At 35.8% G+C, this 21,564-nt stretch overlaps 2 protein-coding genes across 3 annotated transcripts in view; both read left to right on the top strand.

The window, feature by feature from the left end:
- The window catches only part of LOC120633080 (guanine nucleotide-binding protein G(o) subunit alpha), a 70,929-nt gene extending 62,068 nt beyond the window's left edge, over nt 1–8,861 (top strand). For both annotated transcript variants that reach the window (XM_039903175.1, XM_039903174.1), the window contains exons 5-8: nt 2,857–2,985; nt 3,639–3,768; nt 5,184–5,337; nt 7,306–8,861. In XM_039903175.1, coding sequence (XP_039759109.1) covers nt 2,857–2,985; nt 3,639–3,768; nt 5,184–5,337; nt 7,306–7,493 — 601 coding nt within the window. In that variant the 3' untranslated portion in view covers nt 7,494–8,861. The remainder of the gene's footprint in view (nt 1–2,856; nt 2,986–3,638; nt 3,769–5,183; nt 5,338–7,305) is intronic.
- Nucleotides 8,862–17,972: 9,111 nt separating this feature from the next.
- LOC120633156 (cyclin-Q) lies at nt 17,973–19,192 on the top strand. Its single transcript, XM_039903284.1, has 2 exons — nt 17,973–18,736; nt 19,027–19,192. The coding sequence occupies exons 1-2, from the start codon at nt 18,071–18,073 to the stop codon at nt 19,114–19,116; spliced, it is 756 nt and encodes a 251-aa protein (XP_039759218.1). The 5' UTR covers nt 17,973–18,070; the 3' UTR covers nt 19,117–19,192.
- Nucleotides 19,193–21,564: the final 2,372 nt, after the last annotated feature.

The following is a 21,564-nucleotide window of genomic DNA, read 5'->3' on the forward strand; positions in this document are numbered from 1 at the left end:
ATTCAAAATTCCACGATTTTGGGCTGCTTGTTTCCAGCGGCTCCTGGCGACTCGTTCGATATCGTCTGTCCACTTTGTTGGGGGTCGACCAACGCTGCGTTTACCGGTGCGGGGTTGCCATTTTAACACCTTGGGACTCAAACGTCGATCGGTTCTCCGAGCTATGTGCCCCGCCTTCGCCACTTCAGCTTCGCCACTCGCTGAGCTCTGTCGAAACTGTACCAGACCAGACTAGAGAAAATTGAGAAATTATAAATTTACAAATTTCTCCTATCGGGGATCGAACCCGAGACCTCCCACTTAAATACGCAGCCCTCATCGCTGCGCTACGAAGGGCGTCAAACCTGTTAAGGCTTTAGAAATTTTATTAATCCCCATACCTCTACAACTATCCCAGCGTGAAAGTGTAACGAATAAAAATATGACTAACATTCGCATTTATATCATTAGTAAGGATATGGATAATCGTAGTCGGTTACATAAGTAAACATAAATAGTCTTAAATCTCCATATTTATAAGTAATCTGTCATCTTAATGGATGTCAGGATCACATAAATGGAGTTACCTACTACATAAACCAAGTTTGGTAAGCTATCTCGATTTGTCAAGAATGTGTGACACACCAACAATATTATGCTGACTTAATAAAGTATTGAATTATGAGTAAGCCACTTGGCTGGATTGTGTTAAACACTTAACCGTTGTTAGGGTTTCCAGTTTAACTATTAATCATTTATACGTCCGCATTCAATTTCTGATAAATACACCATTTTTACCATATAAACTCTCATACGTTATTCCACACAATATAACCTGACCCAACGCATCGCATTGCCCACCGATTTTTAAACTCCATTGTAACATCAATTTTCTGTAAATGATTTGCAAAATGTTGTCGAACTATGCGGTTATTTCATTGTCTATCACAGAATTAGTAACATATTCTACATTCTACAATCTGTATCCTTGATGGACGTATTTGGGCCGAAATCCCTTGGCGATGGCCATTTTAATTTTCAGCCTACTAGGGATATTAACCTAAACTTGCTAAAAATCGACGCCTCTTCAGGGTCTAATCAGCTATTACAATTATTTTATGCCAGTGTTTTTATTATTGACAAAAGTACTAACGAAAGAAAAAAATATTTAAAATGTTTATTTTTATAATCACTTTGACAATAATCAAATTTTCAGTTGTTTCTCACAGTAGGTATATGCCTTCTTGTAATACTTTACAAGTTTACTTTCTCAATAACGAAAATTTTTTCACAATTAATTTTATTTAAAATAAAAGCTTGTACTGCTGAAATTATACTGGAACTTCGACTATTTTTTGCACAACTTAATTTATACTATTTTTTTTCGTTTGTTCTCTTTGATTCAACAAGAAATATACCTCAGCGTCCTGCTACTACTCCGATCACCAGTGGCGTGCACTGGGATTCTTACCATGTTATGCATACAGCAGGAAACTTGCATAAAATGGCAAAAATCCTCCTCTTAGACGAGCTATATTTCAATTTTAGGGTAGGTAAGCAATGCTTTTGTGCATGTATGAAGTGCACGCCACTGCCGATAACCAAGCTGCTAACCAAGCGTGGTAATAATGGACAGTCTTTACTTTAGTTCAGCTGTAAGCTGTTATATAGGCTATTGATGGCTAGGTCAATGATCGTGTAATGAGACTCAAATGAATGAAAAAAGCAGACTTGGGCCCCTGATTAGTTTGTAAATTAATAATAATAGCCTTTATTAACAATCCTTTAAATTACATTTCACCATATTCTACTTAATACTACCAAAATATTTATTTTATTCATTTATCATAGGTACATGTAGAAGTAAAGTAAAGTAATTATAATACAAACAAATGCGTACGCATTCAAATTTGCACGCCACCGCAGCATTTTACTGTTCGTCGTCTATATGATTTATAAAAACCCTTATTGAACCCTGTTGTATAGGTCAAATGAATCATTAGCCGTTAGAATGCCCACACATGTTTTTATAACACTAGCTAGGTAGGTACCTATGATACATAACATTGACTTTGTTTTATTAAAAACACTGACCTTAAACGCAGTATTTACACTAAGCGGTAAATTGTTTTATTTAATACCTTTTTATACAGGTTTGACTCGGCTGTAGTATGCGTTTGTCCATACGAAATATGCTTGAGTTATTGTCGGAGTATTTTACAAATGCAATTGTTGTGAAGATGTTAAGAAGATGATACATGTAAATAAAAACAGAGTTCTACCAACATAGCTCAACTAATGTTGAATTTTAAGTGATAATGGACGGACCAGGTCTTGGAGAACAGATAGACGTTGGAGTCCCAAGGTTCTGTTACCGAGAACTCCCACCGGTAAACGTAGCTTTGATAGACCCTCAAATTGGTTGGACAAACTGCATCAAACGAGTTGCAGGAGTCGCTGGACGCAAACGCTGCAAAACTGACGCCTAAAAAAGACATGTCCAGCAGTGGACGTCCATTGGTTAAATAAAATGATAACTATGATAAGGAATACGTTACGTTGCGGCCCTTCTACAATCAAATGTTTTCACGGAGCGAAATAACCTGGAGATCTATATGATTTCCAACGACTTTAGGAGCATAGAACTCTTAGAAGTGCATGTTTCGTCACGATGATTTTTTGCACCGTTAAAGCAAGTGATATGTAATTGCACACATTAAAAACGCACGTTACTGAAAAATAGAGCTTAAAGAAGAGGTGCATGCGGGATCGAACTCGGTGTCCCGAAGGGATGCCGATATCCTAACTATGGGGCTATGACCGCTTATGTATGCTTTTATTACCTGATGATTAATCTTATGTTATTTTGTTTTACAGTTTCCTGGACGATCTCGACCGGTTAGGTGCCAGAGATTATCAGCCCACCGAGCAAGATATTTTAAGAACTAGAGTCAAAACCACCGGCATTGTCGAAGTGCACTTTTCCTTCAAGAACCTTAATTTCAAGTGAGTTAAAATTTTTCAACGGCCCATTTAAGAAATACTTATCAACCTTTTATCAGTCCACTACAGGGCACGGGTCTCCTCTCAAGATGTTCTCGTTCTTTTTCGGTCGGGTTTAGTCCGTAGTCCATTACTCAGGCCAAGTGCGGATGAGACCTCACACGTCCTTATGGAAAGCAAAGTTCACATGCCTCATTATCTGATACATTCTCAAGATCTTTTCGCTCACCGTTGTATCATGTGATATTTAATTGCTTAAACTCCTAACAGTTAGACGGGCTTTTCATTGATAAAAATCGGTTCCCCGAAAAAAGAAATCGCAGCCTTGCCTACAAGACTATCACCACTTATATCCCTACTACTATTATAAATGTGAATGTAAGTTAGTTTGTTACGCATTCACGCAAAAACTACTAAACCGATCATCATGAAGGTATTAGAAGTTATATAGCCGTCAAATGATAAGCGATTTAAATAATTACTTACTTACTTTTTTATATAAGAATACACAACTTAAAAATTTCAGCAGAATTACACCTAAATTGAATGCCACATGTCTTTCGAAAGACGCGGGCAACAGCTAGTATTATTATATTTTAAAACATTCTGTATTATATATAGATGATTTAAAATGAGCCTTTCATATCGTATTCCAGATTGTTCGACGTAGGTGGTCAGCGGTCGGAGAGAAAGAAATGGATCCACTGCTTCGAGGATGTGACTGCGATCATCTTCTGCGTCGCCATGTCGGAGTACGACCAGGTGTTGCATGAAGATGAGACAACGGTAAGCTATGAACGGTGAAACTGTGGGATGGTGATAACAACAGTAATCCCAGCTGGTTTTGTGGGCTTCTTCGCAGGCCATCGTGTCTAACTAGCACAATTTTAGATTATCACTCAATCAATCGATGCGCTATCAGTTGTTGATGTAGAAATGGTTAGGTTACTCTATCTGCCCACTTGGTTTTATTTTTCGTTTACAGGGCCTTGGGTTTGATAACTGGATTTGGCAAAATACTGTTGTAGACACCAGTGACTTGTAGAACAAGTCACTGGTGTCAAATACAACAATTTCTGTACTCCGGGTAACTGGGTAGGTAAAAAGATTGTGTAGTTTCAGACTTTTTACACACCAATTTTATACCAAATATAATATGGCTTCTTATATATATATTCAAATTCTTTGAATCATCGTTCGTTGGATTTTCGTATCTTAGAGCAAAAATCCCTCAACAAATCACAGACCGAAGTAGAATAAAAACGGTTTAGGACGTAGTCTAGCGTAGTCAAGTCCCGATTGATAGACTTAACAAACTTCTGAAAATATTATGGAGAACTCGCAGGCATACCTTCAACGCACATAACTTCGAAGGGATGAATATTGATGTGCCTGGCCGAATTCGGTACCTCCGAAAGGCAAGCAGAAATCTGATCACCGCTTGTAACGTAGCAACCGATTGACTTGTTTTTTTTGCATAGATGTTTTATGGGCCGCGAAATAACTTATTCCGAAAAATAAAAAAAAACTGTTCTGATATTGTTTCGGCGTAATTCTGGTAGTCTCTTTAAAATACAAATTTCGCCTAAAAAATTGCTATTACAATTTAACAATAATTTTTTTATTTGTGTTTGATGAAAGCAACGCGGCCTGCTTCCAAGTTACCTTGTCATTCAGAAATTCATCAATTGACACAAACTATCTATTAAATATGAGAAAAGCCAGAGTGGGCACATCTAGATTATCAAACACGATTTCCGCAATCTTAATATTAAATAGCTTATTTAGAAGTACCAGGATAGCAGCAACAGACAAGAGCCTTATTGAAAGTAATGCTATGAATTTTTTGTCTCCAATCGTACGAATCTTATTTTTTGTTAAACACATAGTCGTTAAATAGATTATGGTTATCTATTTTGTTTACCTTCATACATAACTCGAGCTGATAACATTTTTAAAATGGAGAGATTTTTTTTTTCCTTCTTTCTTCATCTACAATATCGTTGTTAAACTTCGAACTAGCATGAGCATGGGTCTGATTCTTGAGGTGGACCAGAACAATAAGGAATTGGATTTTTATGATTATAAAACGAAACTAAATTAAATGTCTCAAAAAAAAAAATTAAGTAATTCATTTATGTTTCATGACCACTAATGACATTATCGTCCAAAAAACTGAAAGATGTCATTATTATTTCCAGAACCGTATGCAGGAGAGTCTAAAGCTATTCGACTCGATTTGCAACAACAAATGGTTTACTGACACCAGCATCATCCTGTTTCTCAACAAGAAGGATTTGTTCGAGGAGAAGATACGCAAATCTCCGCTCACCATTTGCTTCCCTGAATACACAGGTATGCTATTACTATATTACTTAGTTGAAAGTAACTAATTTTGTCTAGTGTGTGTGTGTGTTTTGCACCAGTCAAAGTGTATAGTAGAATTTCTAATCAATAAAAGAAATTTATTTTATTTATTTATACACTTGAAGAAACAAAAAATGGACGGCTCGGCTCGGGTCTCATCTTAGAATGAGATGGCCGCAATCTACCACGCTGGCCAAAAGCACACTTCACGCACCTTGTAAATAATGTGAACTATAGTCGTGAAAATGTAATAGGCCCGTTTTGACATTTGTGCAAGACCATAGAATGTTACTTGGAACGAAACTGAAAGAAACAATAAAATAAAAGTCAATTACATACAGTGTTTTAAAAAATACGTAAATTTTTTTGGGACGTTAAATAATATGAAAGAATATATCGCGAGTATTCTTTTTGCGCTTACCTTATAGTAGCATGCAATTTATAATTGTTCGAAACGTTCCGAAAACAGTTACGTTCTCAATCTTTTTTTTTTTTTTTATACTAGAGCTGTAACCATTTTTTTTACTGAATATCGAAATTAAATATTGTGTAGTTATCTTTACTGCAAAGAATGAGCTTGGTTCTCAAAATGGGTTCTAAATAATGAGTCTGAGTTGATGTATCTGACCAAGCGGCACATGATTGAAGCGTCCCCGCGCGCACTGCGCAGTTTTTCGTTCCTCATCTTGTAAAGTTGACTGTGCGTTCGTTTAAGTTTGATATATATTGTTTACTATTACGTTAACTATGGCTCTTCTATTTTGGACATTAATTTAAACATAGTGATTTGACTAGATTTTTGTGTTTGTTGTTATATAGTACTAACTCTGTTTTAACATGTTGAAAAGTGGACGTATAATCAACAGCCAGTCACTCGTATTGGTTGTGAAGTTAAAGGAATACTTTGAACGAACGAACACTTTACAATACATAATAATATCAATCAAGTACTGATACAAACTTGAATTGATTTATCGTGAGTATCGAGTCCCGAGTCTTATGGTTCCATAACTAGTTACGTCGCAATGACAAATGTCAAAACGGGCCTATTACATTTTTACGACTATAGTTAGGTATCGATCTCGGTCGGTCCCCCGGAAAGGAAATATTTCGTAAAAAAAAATCAATATATTTTTCTTTTTATTTTAATTAACTAAACGTTTCAGACTTATTATTATTCGCAAGTATAGTTTCACATTTTTCTTGAAGATTTCCAACAGAAATTGTGTATCTTCATCACATGTATATAAACGTTATGCGACAAATGAAATATACTTAATACAATATGTATATTGTCTTATTTCGAAATAAGCACATAATTATAAAATGGTGTACGGGGCATTATCTGAGTGGAGGTAGAGACAGTTATGTCGGCGTACAAGTCGATTTTACTGCCAAGGCGTACCAATGCATTGTTCACATCAAAAATAGCAGACACACTTTTATCCACGTTCAAAGAAACTTGGATACGTTTGTGATACGTACCGCTAAGATGTGGAACGCCCTCACCTGCGTATAACTTGAGTACCTTCAGGGCAAGAATAAATAGATATATTCTAGGCAAGCGTGCTCCAACCTAGAGACCACATCATTGCTTTCTAATAGGCATGATTGTCGACAAACGCGGCCCTGTCGTTAATAAAAGAAAACATACACTACCATTTTGGCTTAACACTTTAATAAGCGTGTTAAGATATATTTTATTTCGAACGGCTCCATTTTGTTAAACTCGTCGTTCGCAGTTCTAAAAGTTTTTTGTAGTGTTGTTCAATTATGACCGCGAAAAAGAGAATCTGTGTGGTGTAATTTATAATTTCTTCAATCTTTATACCTCGGACCTACAGACAGATAACAACAGATCTTCGGCAATGTACACTCTACGCACGTTTCGCTCCGCAACCGGAGCATCCTCAGGAGATGTTGGCTTTACAATGAATCATTGTTTGTGTTGTTCAGGTGCGCAAGAGTACGGCGAGGCGGCGGCGTACATCCAAGCGCAGTTCGAGGCGAAGAACAAATCCACCACCAAGGAGATCTACTGCCACATGACGTGCGCCACCGACACCAACAACATCCAGTTCGTGTTCGACGCGGTCACCGACGTCATCATCGCAAACAACCTGCGCGGCTGCGGCCTCTACTAAACACCCCACCGCACCCGACACTTAGCGTGCACTGGGTGTCGGCAAGGCAGGCTTTAACCAGCCAGATACAATATTGAAAAAAAACTCCATCAACACGTTTTAAAAAAAAACTTTAGGATAGGCAGTGCTTTAGTGTATAACGTAACTATATATGGACGTAGTTATGCAACTTTCTGACCCACAAGTCGTGATAAAGTGATTTATTTAATGTACCTTAATGTACACACTGTCATTTCGGCAACGTAACGTAACGTAAGCAGATTTAAACATTTCAAGAACAAATTGATTAGTTAAGACATTATTAATGTATTTATATCTCACTGCAATTTTTAACCTACAAACAGATGTTATTATACCAAAATAAATGGTATGTATTCAGCTGTCCTAGAGATCAAATGGTATTTTCCATTGGATCGTTTTCGCAAAAATACGTCTAAAATTGCTCCTATAATACCAGTTACAAAAAAAAAAAACTAAGGATATGCAGTGCTTTTACGCATGAGTGAAATGCAAACTTGAAACCACTGCTCAGATATGGTACAGTATGATGTTTTTGCTAGGATGAATGTTTATCAGTCAGGCCAGGCCAGTTTGGATTCTGCACGTTCCACACTAAATCATTGCCTCTACCTTAAAGGTTTATAATAACTAGTATTGTATCAAAAAAATTCCGCTTTATTTAATCTGCTTGTGCAATCCAGGTCGATGCCTTGTGCACGCCATAGAAACACCAACACAATTCCCAGCGTCGTCGCGTCAACCATAACTTAACTTTTTTTTTTAATTCAATAATACAACAAGAAATCCCCACATAGACCTTGCAGAGTAGTTCCAATAATTTATTCATAAAGTACAACTGGCATCTTGATTACTCTTATCACAATAAAATTATATCCGGGTGTACTTACAATTGACACTTCTTAAAGGAAAAAAAAATAGTTAAATATCCCGTATTTAATTTATTTAAAATTTATTTAATTAATTTAATTTAATTAAGGAATTTATAATGTTTGATTTCTAAACAAAAGTAAGCCAGAAAACATGAAACTCTTTGAAATGATGTACTAAGGTAACATGATTTTCCGAGAGTCAGTTGTTATACCTTCCTAATCAGCAAAAGATAAAAGAATCTAGCTTTATTTTGACTTTCAACTAACATAGCTATAATCAAGTAATTATAATGCAAAGAAACTGAAATGTAGTCATACAAGTGTAAAGCGATTGAAAACGTGCCAGTATTTTTTAGGAAGTTTACTAGAACAAACACATACAAAAACATTGTAAACAAAATCAAAATTGACATTGGACTCGGTTTACTGTAATATTGTGTGGTTAATGCAATTCTTTAAAATTTAAAAGTTGTAAAACTACTGCGCAACCTAACCAAAATAAAACTTAAAATATTATTGTTCTTTAGGTATAACGACGCTGGGTTTGTTAGGAATGGTTAGCACAATAGTTCTTGTTCACATAATTTGTACAAGAGAAAATAACTGCTGATTAATGCATTCAAAATTGTAAAAGCACAATCCAAACGTACGTGGCGTTACGCGTGCTAAGTCAAATCTAATAAATGTATTTTGTATGCCCAGAAATACTTAACTAAATCCGACTTGTCGTGTTTTCTAGGGGACAAAATACCTAGATTTGATATTGGTTGAAGTTAGTGGCGTGCACGGAAGGTATGCACAGGGTATGCAGATGATTTAAAATTAAGTAAATCTCCAGTAAAAGCTATAAATACTTAAGGCTATGCTTTTTGTAACTCTTACAATGCCTACACTTAAGTTTTTTATAACTCGTACTGGAGTTTTTCTTCATTTTATATCATCTACATACCCTGTGCATACCCTCTATGCACGTCACTGGTTGAACTATAACCAATGTGTTAATGGATATCAAGTCTTAAATTGTTAATCGATTTACTAGTGGTTTGGAAAGTTGTTTCTACTAAATAAAGCAGGCATTCTTAATGTTGTAGAATGTATTTAATTATTTTACTATAACATTGGGGATCATTTTATGCAGTTTTTCATTCAAATGATACTGGATAATGACTTAATAATCGCAATTTTAATGATTAATTGAACAAGTTTTTTCACCGAAGATATATAGTTTGTTGATTTCTTTTGCAAGACTTTATACACAGTGGAAAAATTAGTAAATAATAAAAATGTCGCCTCCAAACAAAGCGGAAAACTAATAAAATGAACCGTTTTTCCGGCGAGAGCAGTACATTATCAGTTATATTAATTATAGTGCAGGTTGTTTCATATTTACAGATAAAACACAGTTTTTCAATGGTCCTGTCTTGCCTTTGAATAATTTCATATATTTCGTATAATACCGACTCAAAACGAAATAATCCATTGAAAAGAGGTCAAAGTGTTAAAATATTACTAATTGTTTCACGTGATAAATTAATCCTTCCTGGGTTTTATCTTTATCTTTTTATTCTTGTTTTGAAAAAAGACAGACCTCTGTTGTCGATTTTGAGAAGAACAAAAAACAAAAACTTTATTATTTATCTGTTTTAATAGCGATAAAAATATCTTAAAATCTCTTCGGTCGGAATTGCTTTCTTATTTCGACTATGTTGTCTGTAGGTATAAAATAACCTAAATAACTCGTATCTTAGAATGTAAGTATCGTCACAATCAATCATGTTTCGAACTAAATCGCTGCATTTACTTTTTTTTTAATTTTGCTTCAGTCGCTATGTTTGGACACGACGTGAAAAAGGTATACACACAAATCTTTGAGCTCTCTGAAGTAAGCGCAATTAATTCGCAGTACGTATATTATAGGTATCAGAGTGCCTAGGGAGATATTTATCTATCGGGACTACTTTCTTTTTTCCTTGCTTTCTGAGTCCTAGGCCGTGGATTCGATTCCCACAACTGGAAAATGTTTGTGTGATGAACATGATTGTTTTTCAGTTTCAGGGCGTTTATCTGTATGTTATAAGTATTTATGTGTATTATATTCATAAAAATATTCATCAGCTATCTTAGTACCCATAACACAAGCTACGCTTATTCTGGGGCTACGTGTGTATTGTCGTAGTATATTTATTTATTTATTTATTATTATTTACCTTCAGCGGGCTCGTAAAGATTTGAAGTAGGTATACCCCCATTGGATGACTCTTTCATATTTATCATAAGATGTATTTTTGTGGTCGTACAGCATTTTCTCTCCGCTCAAACCCTCTCGTAAAGGATTAAAGATAACCGCCATTGATATACCAAGCCCAAGATATGCAGCGTCGCATTATAAACTACCTAAAAATACGTGATTACATTTTCAATCTAGTCGAATGTAACGCATTTTAAATAGTATTGAAATGCGAATGATGCACGAGTAGACAGCGTCAGATGATCTATAGAAATGCGGATGACTATAATATCGGTCGGGCTGTAATGCAGACGTCATACATCGTTCGCTTTAGAGGACTGAAAAAATTCGTTGGGTTGCGGCTCATTTGCAATGTCCGTTAAACTTTAGCACTAAAATACCATAAACGAGAATACAACGTTTTTGGTTTTAAACTAAACAGTTTCTGCAAAATCAATTGTATCTGTATTAAAATGATCTAGTTTTTTAAATATGACTTGATAGCACAAATTAATTTATAACAATGGCAAAGTCTTTCTTTAAAAAAGCGTCACTTTGCGATTTTCCTGTGGAACTGTGTATCTTTGGTATTCACTATCAACGGCCGCAGCATATCAATGTCACATCCGTACAGAGCGGTGCGAGTTTCGTATATATTTTAATGAGAAGTAAGCTTATTGGATGTACCGACGCAGATGTACACTGTGCAGTCAGGCTTATGCTCATGAAACGGTGTGCAACTAGATCCGAATTGAATAACCCCCTACTGTATATTATTAAACATATTGTACGTAGCCTATATATGCTGTGCCAAACTTTATGGTCGGTCGGAAGTTGGCACGAATGTTGAGCATTACCCAAAGATTTTGACGACCTCCCTGGCGCAACGGTGAGCGCTGTGAATTTTAGATTTCGATACCTAGCAGGGACAATTGTGGAATTTATAATTTCTTAATTTTCGCTGGTCTGGTCTGGTGGGAGGCTTTGGCCGTGGCTAGCTAACACCCTAACGACAAAGACGTGCGATTAAGCGATTTAGTGTTCCGGTGCGATGTCGCGTTGAATCCGATTAGGGGTACGACTACCATACTCCCTAACAGGTTAACCCGCTACCAACTAAGACCGCATCATCACTTACCACCAGGTGAGATGGCAGTCAAGGGCTAACTAAAAAAAAAAGATGAACGTTAACATTGCGACTTTCCTGTGACTTTCCTGTCACAAATTCAATTTAATTAAACATCTTTATACAAAAAAGACACTTTTCGAAAAGTTACCTATATCAATTATTGTTGTCATCAAAGGATTCAAATGTAAACGTAACGTTGTCAGTGAAGTTAGCAGGGTAATGTTAAACAGCTAAATTGGATGTGTCAATCCAATTTCAAATATCCTTTTGGCATGTATGCCACGTTTCAACTTCAGACCGCCCAAAAACTTTTGTACTAGTTATCTCACACGTGAACATAAAAATTGCACCCTGTTAGCTCAGTCGAAAAGATTAGGTATCTATTATTAGGTGTTCGATTCTAAATTTTGGTGCTAGGCGTAATAACATTTTGTAAAGATAAAATATTAAAAAAAAATGGTTGTGTTTGCGGTCTAGTTGCGACACTGTCGGGTCCGGCTGAACGTTTCGCATCCATTGCATGATAATCGTAAAAAGTGCCACGAACTAAAATTAATTCTATCATCGTAAAAAGAAATTAAAAAAAAAAAAGTTAGCATCCAGACATGTGGGTGTGTCACCAATTATTATGTAGTATGAACATTATCAATATTTCAAAGGAAAATCGCGTGGAAAAACTTGCTTTAGATCTGAACGGAATTAAAACAATAACTAACAATTCTTCGATTGCGCAAGAAAATCGACTTTGAAAAAAACTTGATAATATTCTGTAATCATTTACGTGATTTCGTACACCAACTTTTGAGTTAGGACACTGTTTTGACGGCCGACTGGCGCAGTGGGCAGCGACCCTGCTTTCTGAGTTCAAAGCTGTGGGTTCGATTCCCACTACTGGAAAATGTTTGTGTGATGAGCAAGAATGTTTTTCAGTGTCTGGGTGTTTATATGAATATTCTAAGAATTTATGTATATTATTCATGAAAATATTAATCAGTCACCTTAGTACCCAAAACACAAGCTACGCTTACTTTGGGGCTAGATGGCGATGTGTGTACTGTCGTAGTATATTTATTATTTATTCTATTATTTGTTGTTACAAAACGTGTTATGTATTTTGGATGCGAAACAAAACTCTGCCTCGGGACGCATGCGCTTATATACTCACTCTCTTACGGACCAAAAACAGAATGGAACCAATATTTAGTGCAGAACAAGTACCCTTAGCACGTGATTTCACCCTTCGCAAGCGTTCATAGTTTGCGAACACACTATAAAGTAACGTATAACGAGTAAAATGGACCTAATCCTTTTTGTCTTAAAGCTCAAATTCGTCTTCATCAATTCTTCTTCATATAATCGTTAAAAGGTTTAATAATTGACTTTCAAGCTGAGGTCTTCAGAGCGTATTTTGACTCAAGACTAAATAAACCGATAAAACGGGACAAAGTTATGTGTCTAACATAAATCTTTCTCGTTTTAACGCTAACGTTTGCTCCATAAAACTCAACCCTAGATTTAAAAGCATTAGGTGCAATTTACTCTGACTTTATAGTGCTACGATAGACGAAAACGATCGCTTGCTAGTTGTTTGACCCCGTACTAAACGGTACAGTATATCGTAGTGAGATGCATGAGTACGTTCACAGGCCTACTTTAACTGATACAAAATATCATTCCATTATTAGATATTATCACTTACAATGAAAATTTATTTTTTTATAAACTTTTGAATGCACAAACTGTAACCACTTTTGTATTAAGGACATTTCGTTTGGCATACCTTCTAAGCTAAGGTGTATCCTCGAACAAAACAAAATATTTTTTAAGTTTAGCGTCATACTATGCACAAACTGTTTATTCCTACGAGAGAATTAGTTCGTTATGCCATATACAAGTATATATAGTTCTTTTGTGTTCATATTTTTTCTATATCACTTTTACAGTAAACTAAGTAAGATAGCATTATAAGATCTACTCGTGTAACGCAATTATAAAAATCATGTTAGGTATTTATTTTATCTAGCGTATTTATATTAAATGGTATATTTAAAACTTTGGATTATAATTTTATAATAAGATGTGTAACCGAACATTTTTATGCAAGAAAAGCCCGTATTCACAAACTCTTACTGGGTTATTCGCTAAGGAAAACTCGTATGTCATTAAAATAATACATCAATGACATAAAAAGTGAATCTTTTTGTTTGAAGATATTGTGTCAAAGTAAGAGACACAAAATGCATTACGTCTAAATATCCTGTCGAAACCGTGTCCAGGGCTTCGAATCTTTATGACATACAACAACCACTCTTGACAACAATTTGTGACGTAATTAATTGGAGAACTTGTATGAAAATTTTGTGTCTTGTATGAAAATATATTATATATGTCACCTGATGCATTTCGTGCCTAGTTAAACATAGCTGTATATGGCTAAATTATTTTTAACGTATACAATAGAAATGAATAGTACTTCAATTACCGAATCGCCCAAAAGAATGCTGAAAACTAATACGATTCAATAATCCGGATAGAGGAACCGGCACTGTGATTGTGCTTAGTAATGTTTGTGAGTACAGGTGTAAAAGCGTCGGTGACAATTTTGTAAAGTGCGACAAGATTGTCTTTTTAACTTCTATAATCCAATGAATATCGACGATCCCACACAATAGCCTGGGTTCTGTTACATTATGTGTAAGATATGTGAGTATATAAACTTGTATACACTCGCGATTTGGCGTAATCAAACGTTATACATATATAAACTATATAACATAATTTATTATTAATACTAAAATTTAAAGAGAAATCTTACTTTAAGCGTTAGTACAGTAATTGTATCAATAAACATTAATTAATAATGCAATTACCAGTAACCTTTACTATTATCATAGTTAGGTGGTTGATTTTCATTTTATGTTCTATATGATATGAGTATGTAAAAAGTGATTACTTAAATGGAAATGTAACGCCTACTGTGACCGCGCGGGCCACTTAACATCCAACATTGGTATTGTAAAACCAAAGACGTCTTATACTAACGATTTGATGTAGAAACGGATTGGTGTGGAAACGGATTGATGTAAGAGTGTATTGGAAGCTAGGGTAAGTAAAGGAGTACCTGACAAAATGCTTCTGAGCTCCTAGTAGAATATATCATGTTATCAAACTTAACTCAGGAGTTACATCAATCTTCAGGGATCTCGTTTGTCAGAGGCAATCGCGTCGAACGAAATTAATCTAGGCGATAAAATAATTAAATCCTTCAACAGTAGCGTCGTTGTTTTGGTAATTTTTGCGTCGTCGTATCGGCGACAGGTGTCGGAAGTATCGCGACATTCGCGTCGTAAGTATCGAGACATTGTCGGAAGTATCGGCGACATACGCAGACGGAGAGTGGCCCGCGATCCGAGCGTTCGTCGCTCGCTTGTTGCTAGGTAGGTTTTTTACTGTTATGTAACGATATGTGTATGTAAAACAGAACTAATAAATATAATTAGTGCAGTTCACCATTCAATCCCAAAACGTATAATTTAGGTAAGCTTCATATTACATTTAGAGGATCGGAGGTGAGTGACGCCGTCGCGTCCACGCCTCCCCGCGGCACGTCTGTCTGTTGCATTTCGATGTGTTCCTCCGCCGCTCACCATTAACGTGTATGCTTTAATATTTCGAGTGAATGTGATGTAAATTTTGTACACTGCCGCATTGTTTGTTCGCTCGAATCACATTTAGTTTGTAAGGAACGCGGCTATGACCGATGGTCTTGGTGTAAAAAGTGCCACGCACACGTCACAACGCGCAACATCACCTTAGATAGGTATACAAGAATTGCGCACAAATAACACTGGCATTATCGCGTTAACGCTCGACCATTTCTCGCAAGCTCAAAGCAGTCTTTGGCCGAGTTAAAACAAGTGGTAAGTGCGTATGCTTCTTATTTGAAGACTAAATTGTTGCGGTTCAAGGTTTATAGCGCTCATTAAATTCACGTAGACGAAGAGTTTTATGAAGTTCTCAAAAGTTAGCGCTCGTAGTTAGATAGGTATCCCGTAATGGTGAAACTATGCATTTAAGGCTCTTACACGGACTGAGAGTGTTTAATTAGCGACAATTCAGTTGTAATTAATAATTATGGAATATGAGACGTTGAATTTTTAGCAATTTAAGTCGTCGATATGTGTCATCACATCGCTTCATTCATGTTTACCAAAGTTATAACTAACCTCACTATTTATACTGTATGTTCTTGATTGACTTACGTCTGGGATTCGCGGTAAGGGCGGAGGTGCGGCGCATGTATTGGAGGCGCGGCCCCGGGCCTCGAATATTTTAGTCGTATGGGTACCGGTGAGAGTACAATGTGGAAAAATGTTATTTAGAGTTGATAACGTTACTCGTGGCGCGTTGGGCCGCGCGACTATAGCGTCGGCTGTGACGCAAGACGCGCCGAGCGGCTCCAGTCTATGAACAACAAGCGTTTTAAGAAAGTAACATTTTTAGTCACTAGTGGGTAATTTTTGAATGTGATTCAATCTTATCTTTATTTTTCTATATCGAGTGACTTGTCATTCATGTTTCTTTACGTTCAGACTTATTTTTTGTAATGCATTTACTGAAAGCGAAGTATTTAACCAACGATGTAATTTAAACAAATATTTTCTCTTTTTTGTATCTCGTCTGCACTGGTATTTTTTTATTGAATTTACTATAAATGTACTTTAAGTGTATAATTTTAAATAATTAATTACTGAAAATGATTATATTCTAATTTTTATGTTCAAATAATCATGTTTGTTTTATTTAATAAACCTCTCCATCCTGTTTTTTGCATTACCTAGATAATTGCATTCAAATATTTACAGTTGATCTTAAAATTCTACGCAACATGAATAGTCAATACCACAAATATATTAGTTTCCTAGAATACTTTTAGAAGCTCGTTTTCATTTAGATGAAGGATCAAAGCTGCTGATATCACAGAAATCTTAAAAGGATAAATAAGCAAAACAGAAAGGAATTGTGACTAATAGATGTAGAGGATATCTACGTAACACTATCAGAAAGAGGCTATTTTGAGGAAGAGAAGATTCCAACGAGTCCAACCAAATTTGTGGCACTGACTCGTTGGGATTTTTTTTTCCCGTTGAGTCGCACTGCCCTTTGGGTGTGTTGAACTGGGATCTGGGAACTGAAATGATAGGTATAAAGAGTTGCAACGAGTGTTTATTTATTTGGGCGATGATAGGTAAATTAGTATGGTTATTCAACGAATCCCCATCTTCAAATAAATGATTTGTTTATGATTGACAAGATTTTTCTTGAAATCAAAAGTTACATTATTAATAAATTAATTAATAATTTATGTTATTTCAATAATCCTCATTGACAGACGACAGTGTAACTAACATAATTGGGTGTGACTCTTGGGCACTCACAGAAAAGAAAAGAGCCGAGCCCTGTAAAAAGGCTGGACCTAGATATAAAATATACAGATTGAAGCATAAACAGCACATAACATGTATCTACAGTAAACAGTATTATAATAATACAAAAAAAACAGATTATAGTAGTGTATGACATAGATACTGCTTCGATAGTTCTACCATGGTTAATGTTTGTATACTCATTGTCCTCGTTAACTGTTTAGATGGTGACGGTTATTCCGTTTAAACTCTCATTGTCATCTCAGTACCAATAACACAAGCTACGCTTACTTTGGGGCTAGATGGCGATGTGTGCGTTGTCGTAGTATATAAATTATTTATTTATTTATAACCTCTCCTTTCTGTAAGTCGTTAATAATGACTGTTTATTACAAAATTAATATAAATTTTTATTATTTAAATACGAAATACAGAAATTCAATCATATATCGTGGCGACGCGTTGCCACGCCGACAATCAGGTTTACCCTCCGCCTTGTTTCACATCAAAAATTAAATTACTTGATATCGTGGTCTGCTAAACCTTTTTTGATGCTTCAGGTAAACATATCTGTTCCATTTATGACAAAATGTGAAACGCTTAAATATATACAAAACCATATATACAACAATTTATTTTATATTTTATCTAAATGCTCTAGTACAGCCAATTAGTTCTCACGTCAAATTAAGATAAACGGGTGTGTTGATAAATTTCAGACAGGTTAAATAATTGATAATTCAATCAAGTATATCTATGGTTTTTTAGGTTAAGTGCCTACATTCTGTAGGCTGATATGCTCTCTTATATGTCTTTTGTCTGTGGTCTGAGTTAGTGCTTGGTGTTGGTGTGTTCATTTATGTTTTGATATTTCGATACAATATAAATTTTAACTTACTAAAAGAATGAAAGACGTGATTGATGTAATGGCTCTACAAAGTAACAGACGTGAGCGACGGCTAGTGGACTACCGAGGCGGGCCTGGTCATAGTTTAGCGACAAACTTCATTTTCGAATGCGGTATCAAACTAGGCTTACAACCGGCTACCGTTGCTACGGCAGCGATATTCTACCACAAATTCTTCAAAGAGGCTGACAAGAACGATTATGACTGCTACGTGATTTGTACTTCTTGTCTATGTGCAGCTGGAAAGTCACGAGATGAGCCAGTGCGGTTACGAGACGCAGTTAATGTAGCTCACAATTCTATTAACCGTGGAGCTGGTCCTTTGGAACTGGGCGAAGAGTATTGGTCTTGGAGAGGTGCTGTGGCTCAAGCGGAACTGCTTGTACTGCGTTTACTTGGGTTTAACTTAGATGCGCCTTCACCTCATAGATATTTGCTGCACTATTTACGATCACTTCAAGAATGGTTCCCCGCTTCACAGTGGCGATCTGCACCGATAGCTCGAACTGCCATGGGTTTTTTACAAGATTTCCATCATTCTTCATCTATACTTGAGTACAGAGCACCTCATATTGCAGTTGCTTGCCTAACCTTGGCTTTACATGTACTTGGCGTGTCAGTACCGTTGGCAGCAACATTAGATGATGATGCAGCATGGTATTCTGTAAGTATTTCATTTTCTTCCATAGCAAAAACAGCTGCATAATTTTTCTTCACTCAATATGTATGTTTCTGGTCTCGCCTACTGCATTCGGACAAGAGCTTCCATCCTGGACATAGGACATTTTTTATCCCAAGAACCATGTGATGAAATAAATAACCTTGTTACCTATATATGGCTTAGCAGCTTAACCAAATGTGAAGGAAGTGCAATGATAAAACAAATGTGTCATACAGTAGCAAGTTTCATGTAATTCTGCATTAACATTATCTTAATTTGTTTTTTCATTTTAGGTTTTCACAAAGGATTTACAAAAGGAGAAGAACTGGGAAATAATGGAGAAAATAATGCAAGTTTATAGTAAAGAGCCAGAACCAATATAATTAAAAAGTAATATTTTAAGTTCTGACCTAGCTGATAAGATAAATACTGTTCAAATAAAGTTTTTTGCCAAACAAATGTGTGTTATTTTCATTTTCCGTTTACAGAAAGAATTAATTTCTAATAATTTATTAATGTTAATAAATAAATATTAATTAACATTAGTAAACAACAACAAAATCCATAATTATTAAGATTATTATTAAAATAAAACTATGTAAAGCCAACACAGTATTATAATGATAACAATCTTAGTGTATAACCAATACTCACATCAATATCAGATGCCCACAACTTTGTATGCAAAGAATTTCTAATAAGTAAAATTTCCTCAAAACCAGCATACAGACTAAAACTCAGAATTAGTCAATCAGAGCAATTTTCAATTAAAACCAAAAGCTGATTTAAATTGACGTGTCTAATAGAACTGTCATTTTCTTCTGGGGATATTGATAAAAAACAACATTTTAGGGTGCCAGTCCACCGGATCGGAGCGAGGCAGCGGAGCCGAGAAACGGAAAAATAATGACCAATAGGATTGCAAAAAATCTCCGCTACTCTTAAATGAACCAGACACAGTACGCAACTGCGCTCCGCATTAGTCCGTTTCTCGGCTCCGCTGCTGCGCTCCGCTCCGGTGGACTGGCAGCCTAAGACCTGACAATTAAGGATAGACATAATAAGCGTAAAACTGAAATGGCGCCTAAAACTTAGCAACGAAGTCAAGTATCAAATGGTTTCATAACAGGGATGGAGGTGAAAGTAAACAACATTTTAGATCTACAAACAAATATAATTCAGTTTTCTAACATTTTACGATACATAATTTTTATAAATGTACAGGGTAAGCTCATGACGTGGATAAAGCGGTACTAGATTCTGACCGTCTACCAGATCAGGTGCAATTAAGAGAAGAAGGCGGCAGCACCGCTTTGATATGCCTTATCGTGGAACAGTTATGACTTACGGCTAACATGAATGCAGACAAATGAAATGCTCGACCAATGTGCTGTCAGGTTACAAATATACGTTAGACATCAATGACTAGTAATTTATAAAAAATTACGCTACATTTTAAGCGTATCAAATTTTAATTTTACATCGAATCGTCAGAAGAACTGCTCACTAGTATTTATCAAGAGCCCGTCGCGGAAATTTCTGTGCGTCCCTTTGGAAGACAACAGAATTGAGTCACATTTCAGCTGCGTATCCAACAAAACGTTTGTGCTTTTTATATCTAATAGGGTTGCTACCTGCGCAATTTTTTTTTTTCATGTCACCTGATTTTAATTCGGCGCATCAAATATAAGAAATCTTAGTCAACTGTTAGTATCCGTCGCTTACAAAAGTGCTGGCCTATACAGTAACCGTTTTATGACCAAAATCTTTTCTATTTGACGTACATTTTCTTAAGATTCCTAATAGATTAGTTTATTAACATCAGTATAAAGAGAAATATTATATGTCTTAAATGCTATTACAATCAATGTAATTCAATAAAGCTAGTTGCCTGATTTTATTATTTTTGAGAAAATGCAATATCGTAGCTTGTGAGCTGTTATCACATACTCTCGAGACTGGTGCTATTGAAGTGTTTCCTCTGTAGGCGGGGTTAGGTACCTATTGAATTGAAAGTTGTTTACTTACGGACTGAACTTATAATTGTGTACATGCTGTTTTTTATTTTTCATAAGACGCCAATAAAGGCATATTTTCATGTCCTTAATTAGTAGTGAATGCGCCATAACCTGCTTTATTTCTAAGGGTAGCGCATTATGTTCTTTAGGTATTCATTTCTTTGACAAATATAAAAAATCAGTTCAATCTTTCATGTAAATAAATACTTTACTTTTAGATAGACAAAACGTTTTTATTCGAATAAACGCTTTTTATAAACTTTTTACAGAACAGCACCGTGTTGGACTCTCAAACCATAATCAATTAGATTAAACCAGACACCGAAAGCAACGCCTGACAGGTAGTAACGAGCGCAAGTAATATTACTCGTAGTAAACACCGGAAAATTCAGCCCTTGGGCTTTTCGAGCCAGTAAACAGTTGAAAATATAAAAATAAGACGACCAGCGTTATTAAATTACTAGTTATATTTTAAAATCTATTAATAAATAAACTCCACACAGACACAATTTCCGACATTCATGTAAACGACGTATTTAAAATGACAGTAATTATTGCACATACTATATTAACTACTGGGTACCGATACATGGGGACACACAGTGGTAATAAAACGGTGTACACAAGTCGTACCTCACCAGTAAGGTAACAAACATTGCAGGACCTTAGCACACTCGATAATTTAGTTTCATGATGTGTGGCAGGACACAATACTCCCGACCCCTCTGCTCCCGAGGGGGTCGTGCGAGGCGAATAAGTGAAAAAAAACCTTCCCTTGGGAAAGGCCTTTAGTCTAGCTGTGAACTGTTATAG

This window comes from Pararge aegeria, chromosome 21, assembly GCF_905163445.1.
Source record: "Pararge aegeria chromosome 21, ilParAegt1.1, whole genome shotgun sequence".
NCBI lineage: Eukaryota > Metazoa > Arthropoda > Insecta > Lepidoptera > Nymphalidae > Pararge > Pararge aegeria.

Excerpts from the sequence above, each read along its gene's own strand:
- LOC120633156 (XM_039903284.1), top strand. The coding sequence starts at position 18,071 with ATGAAAGACGTGATTGATGTAATGGCTCTACAAAGTAACAGACGTGAG. Across the intron at positions 18,737-19,026 it reads ATGATGCAGCATGGTATTCT|GTTTTCACAAAGGATTTACA; the intron begins GTAAGTATTTCA and ends TTTTCATTTTAG.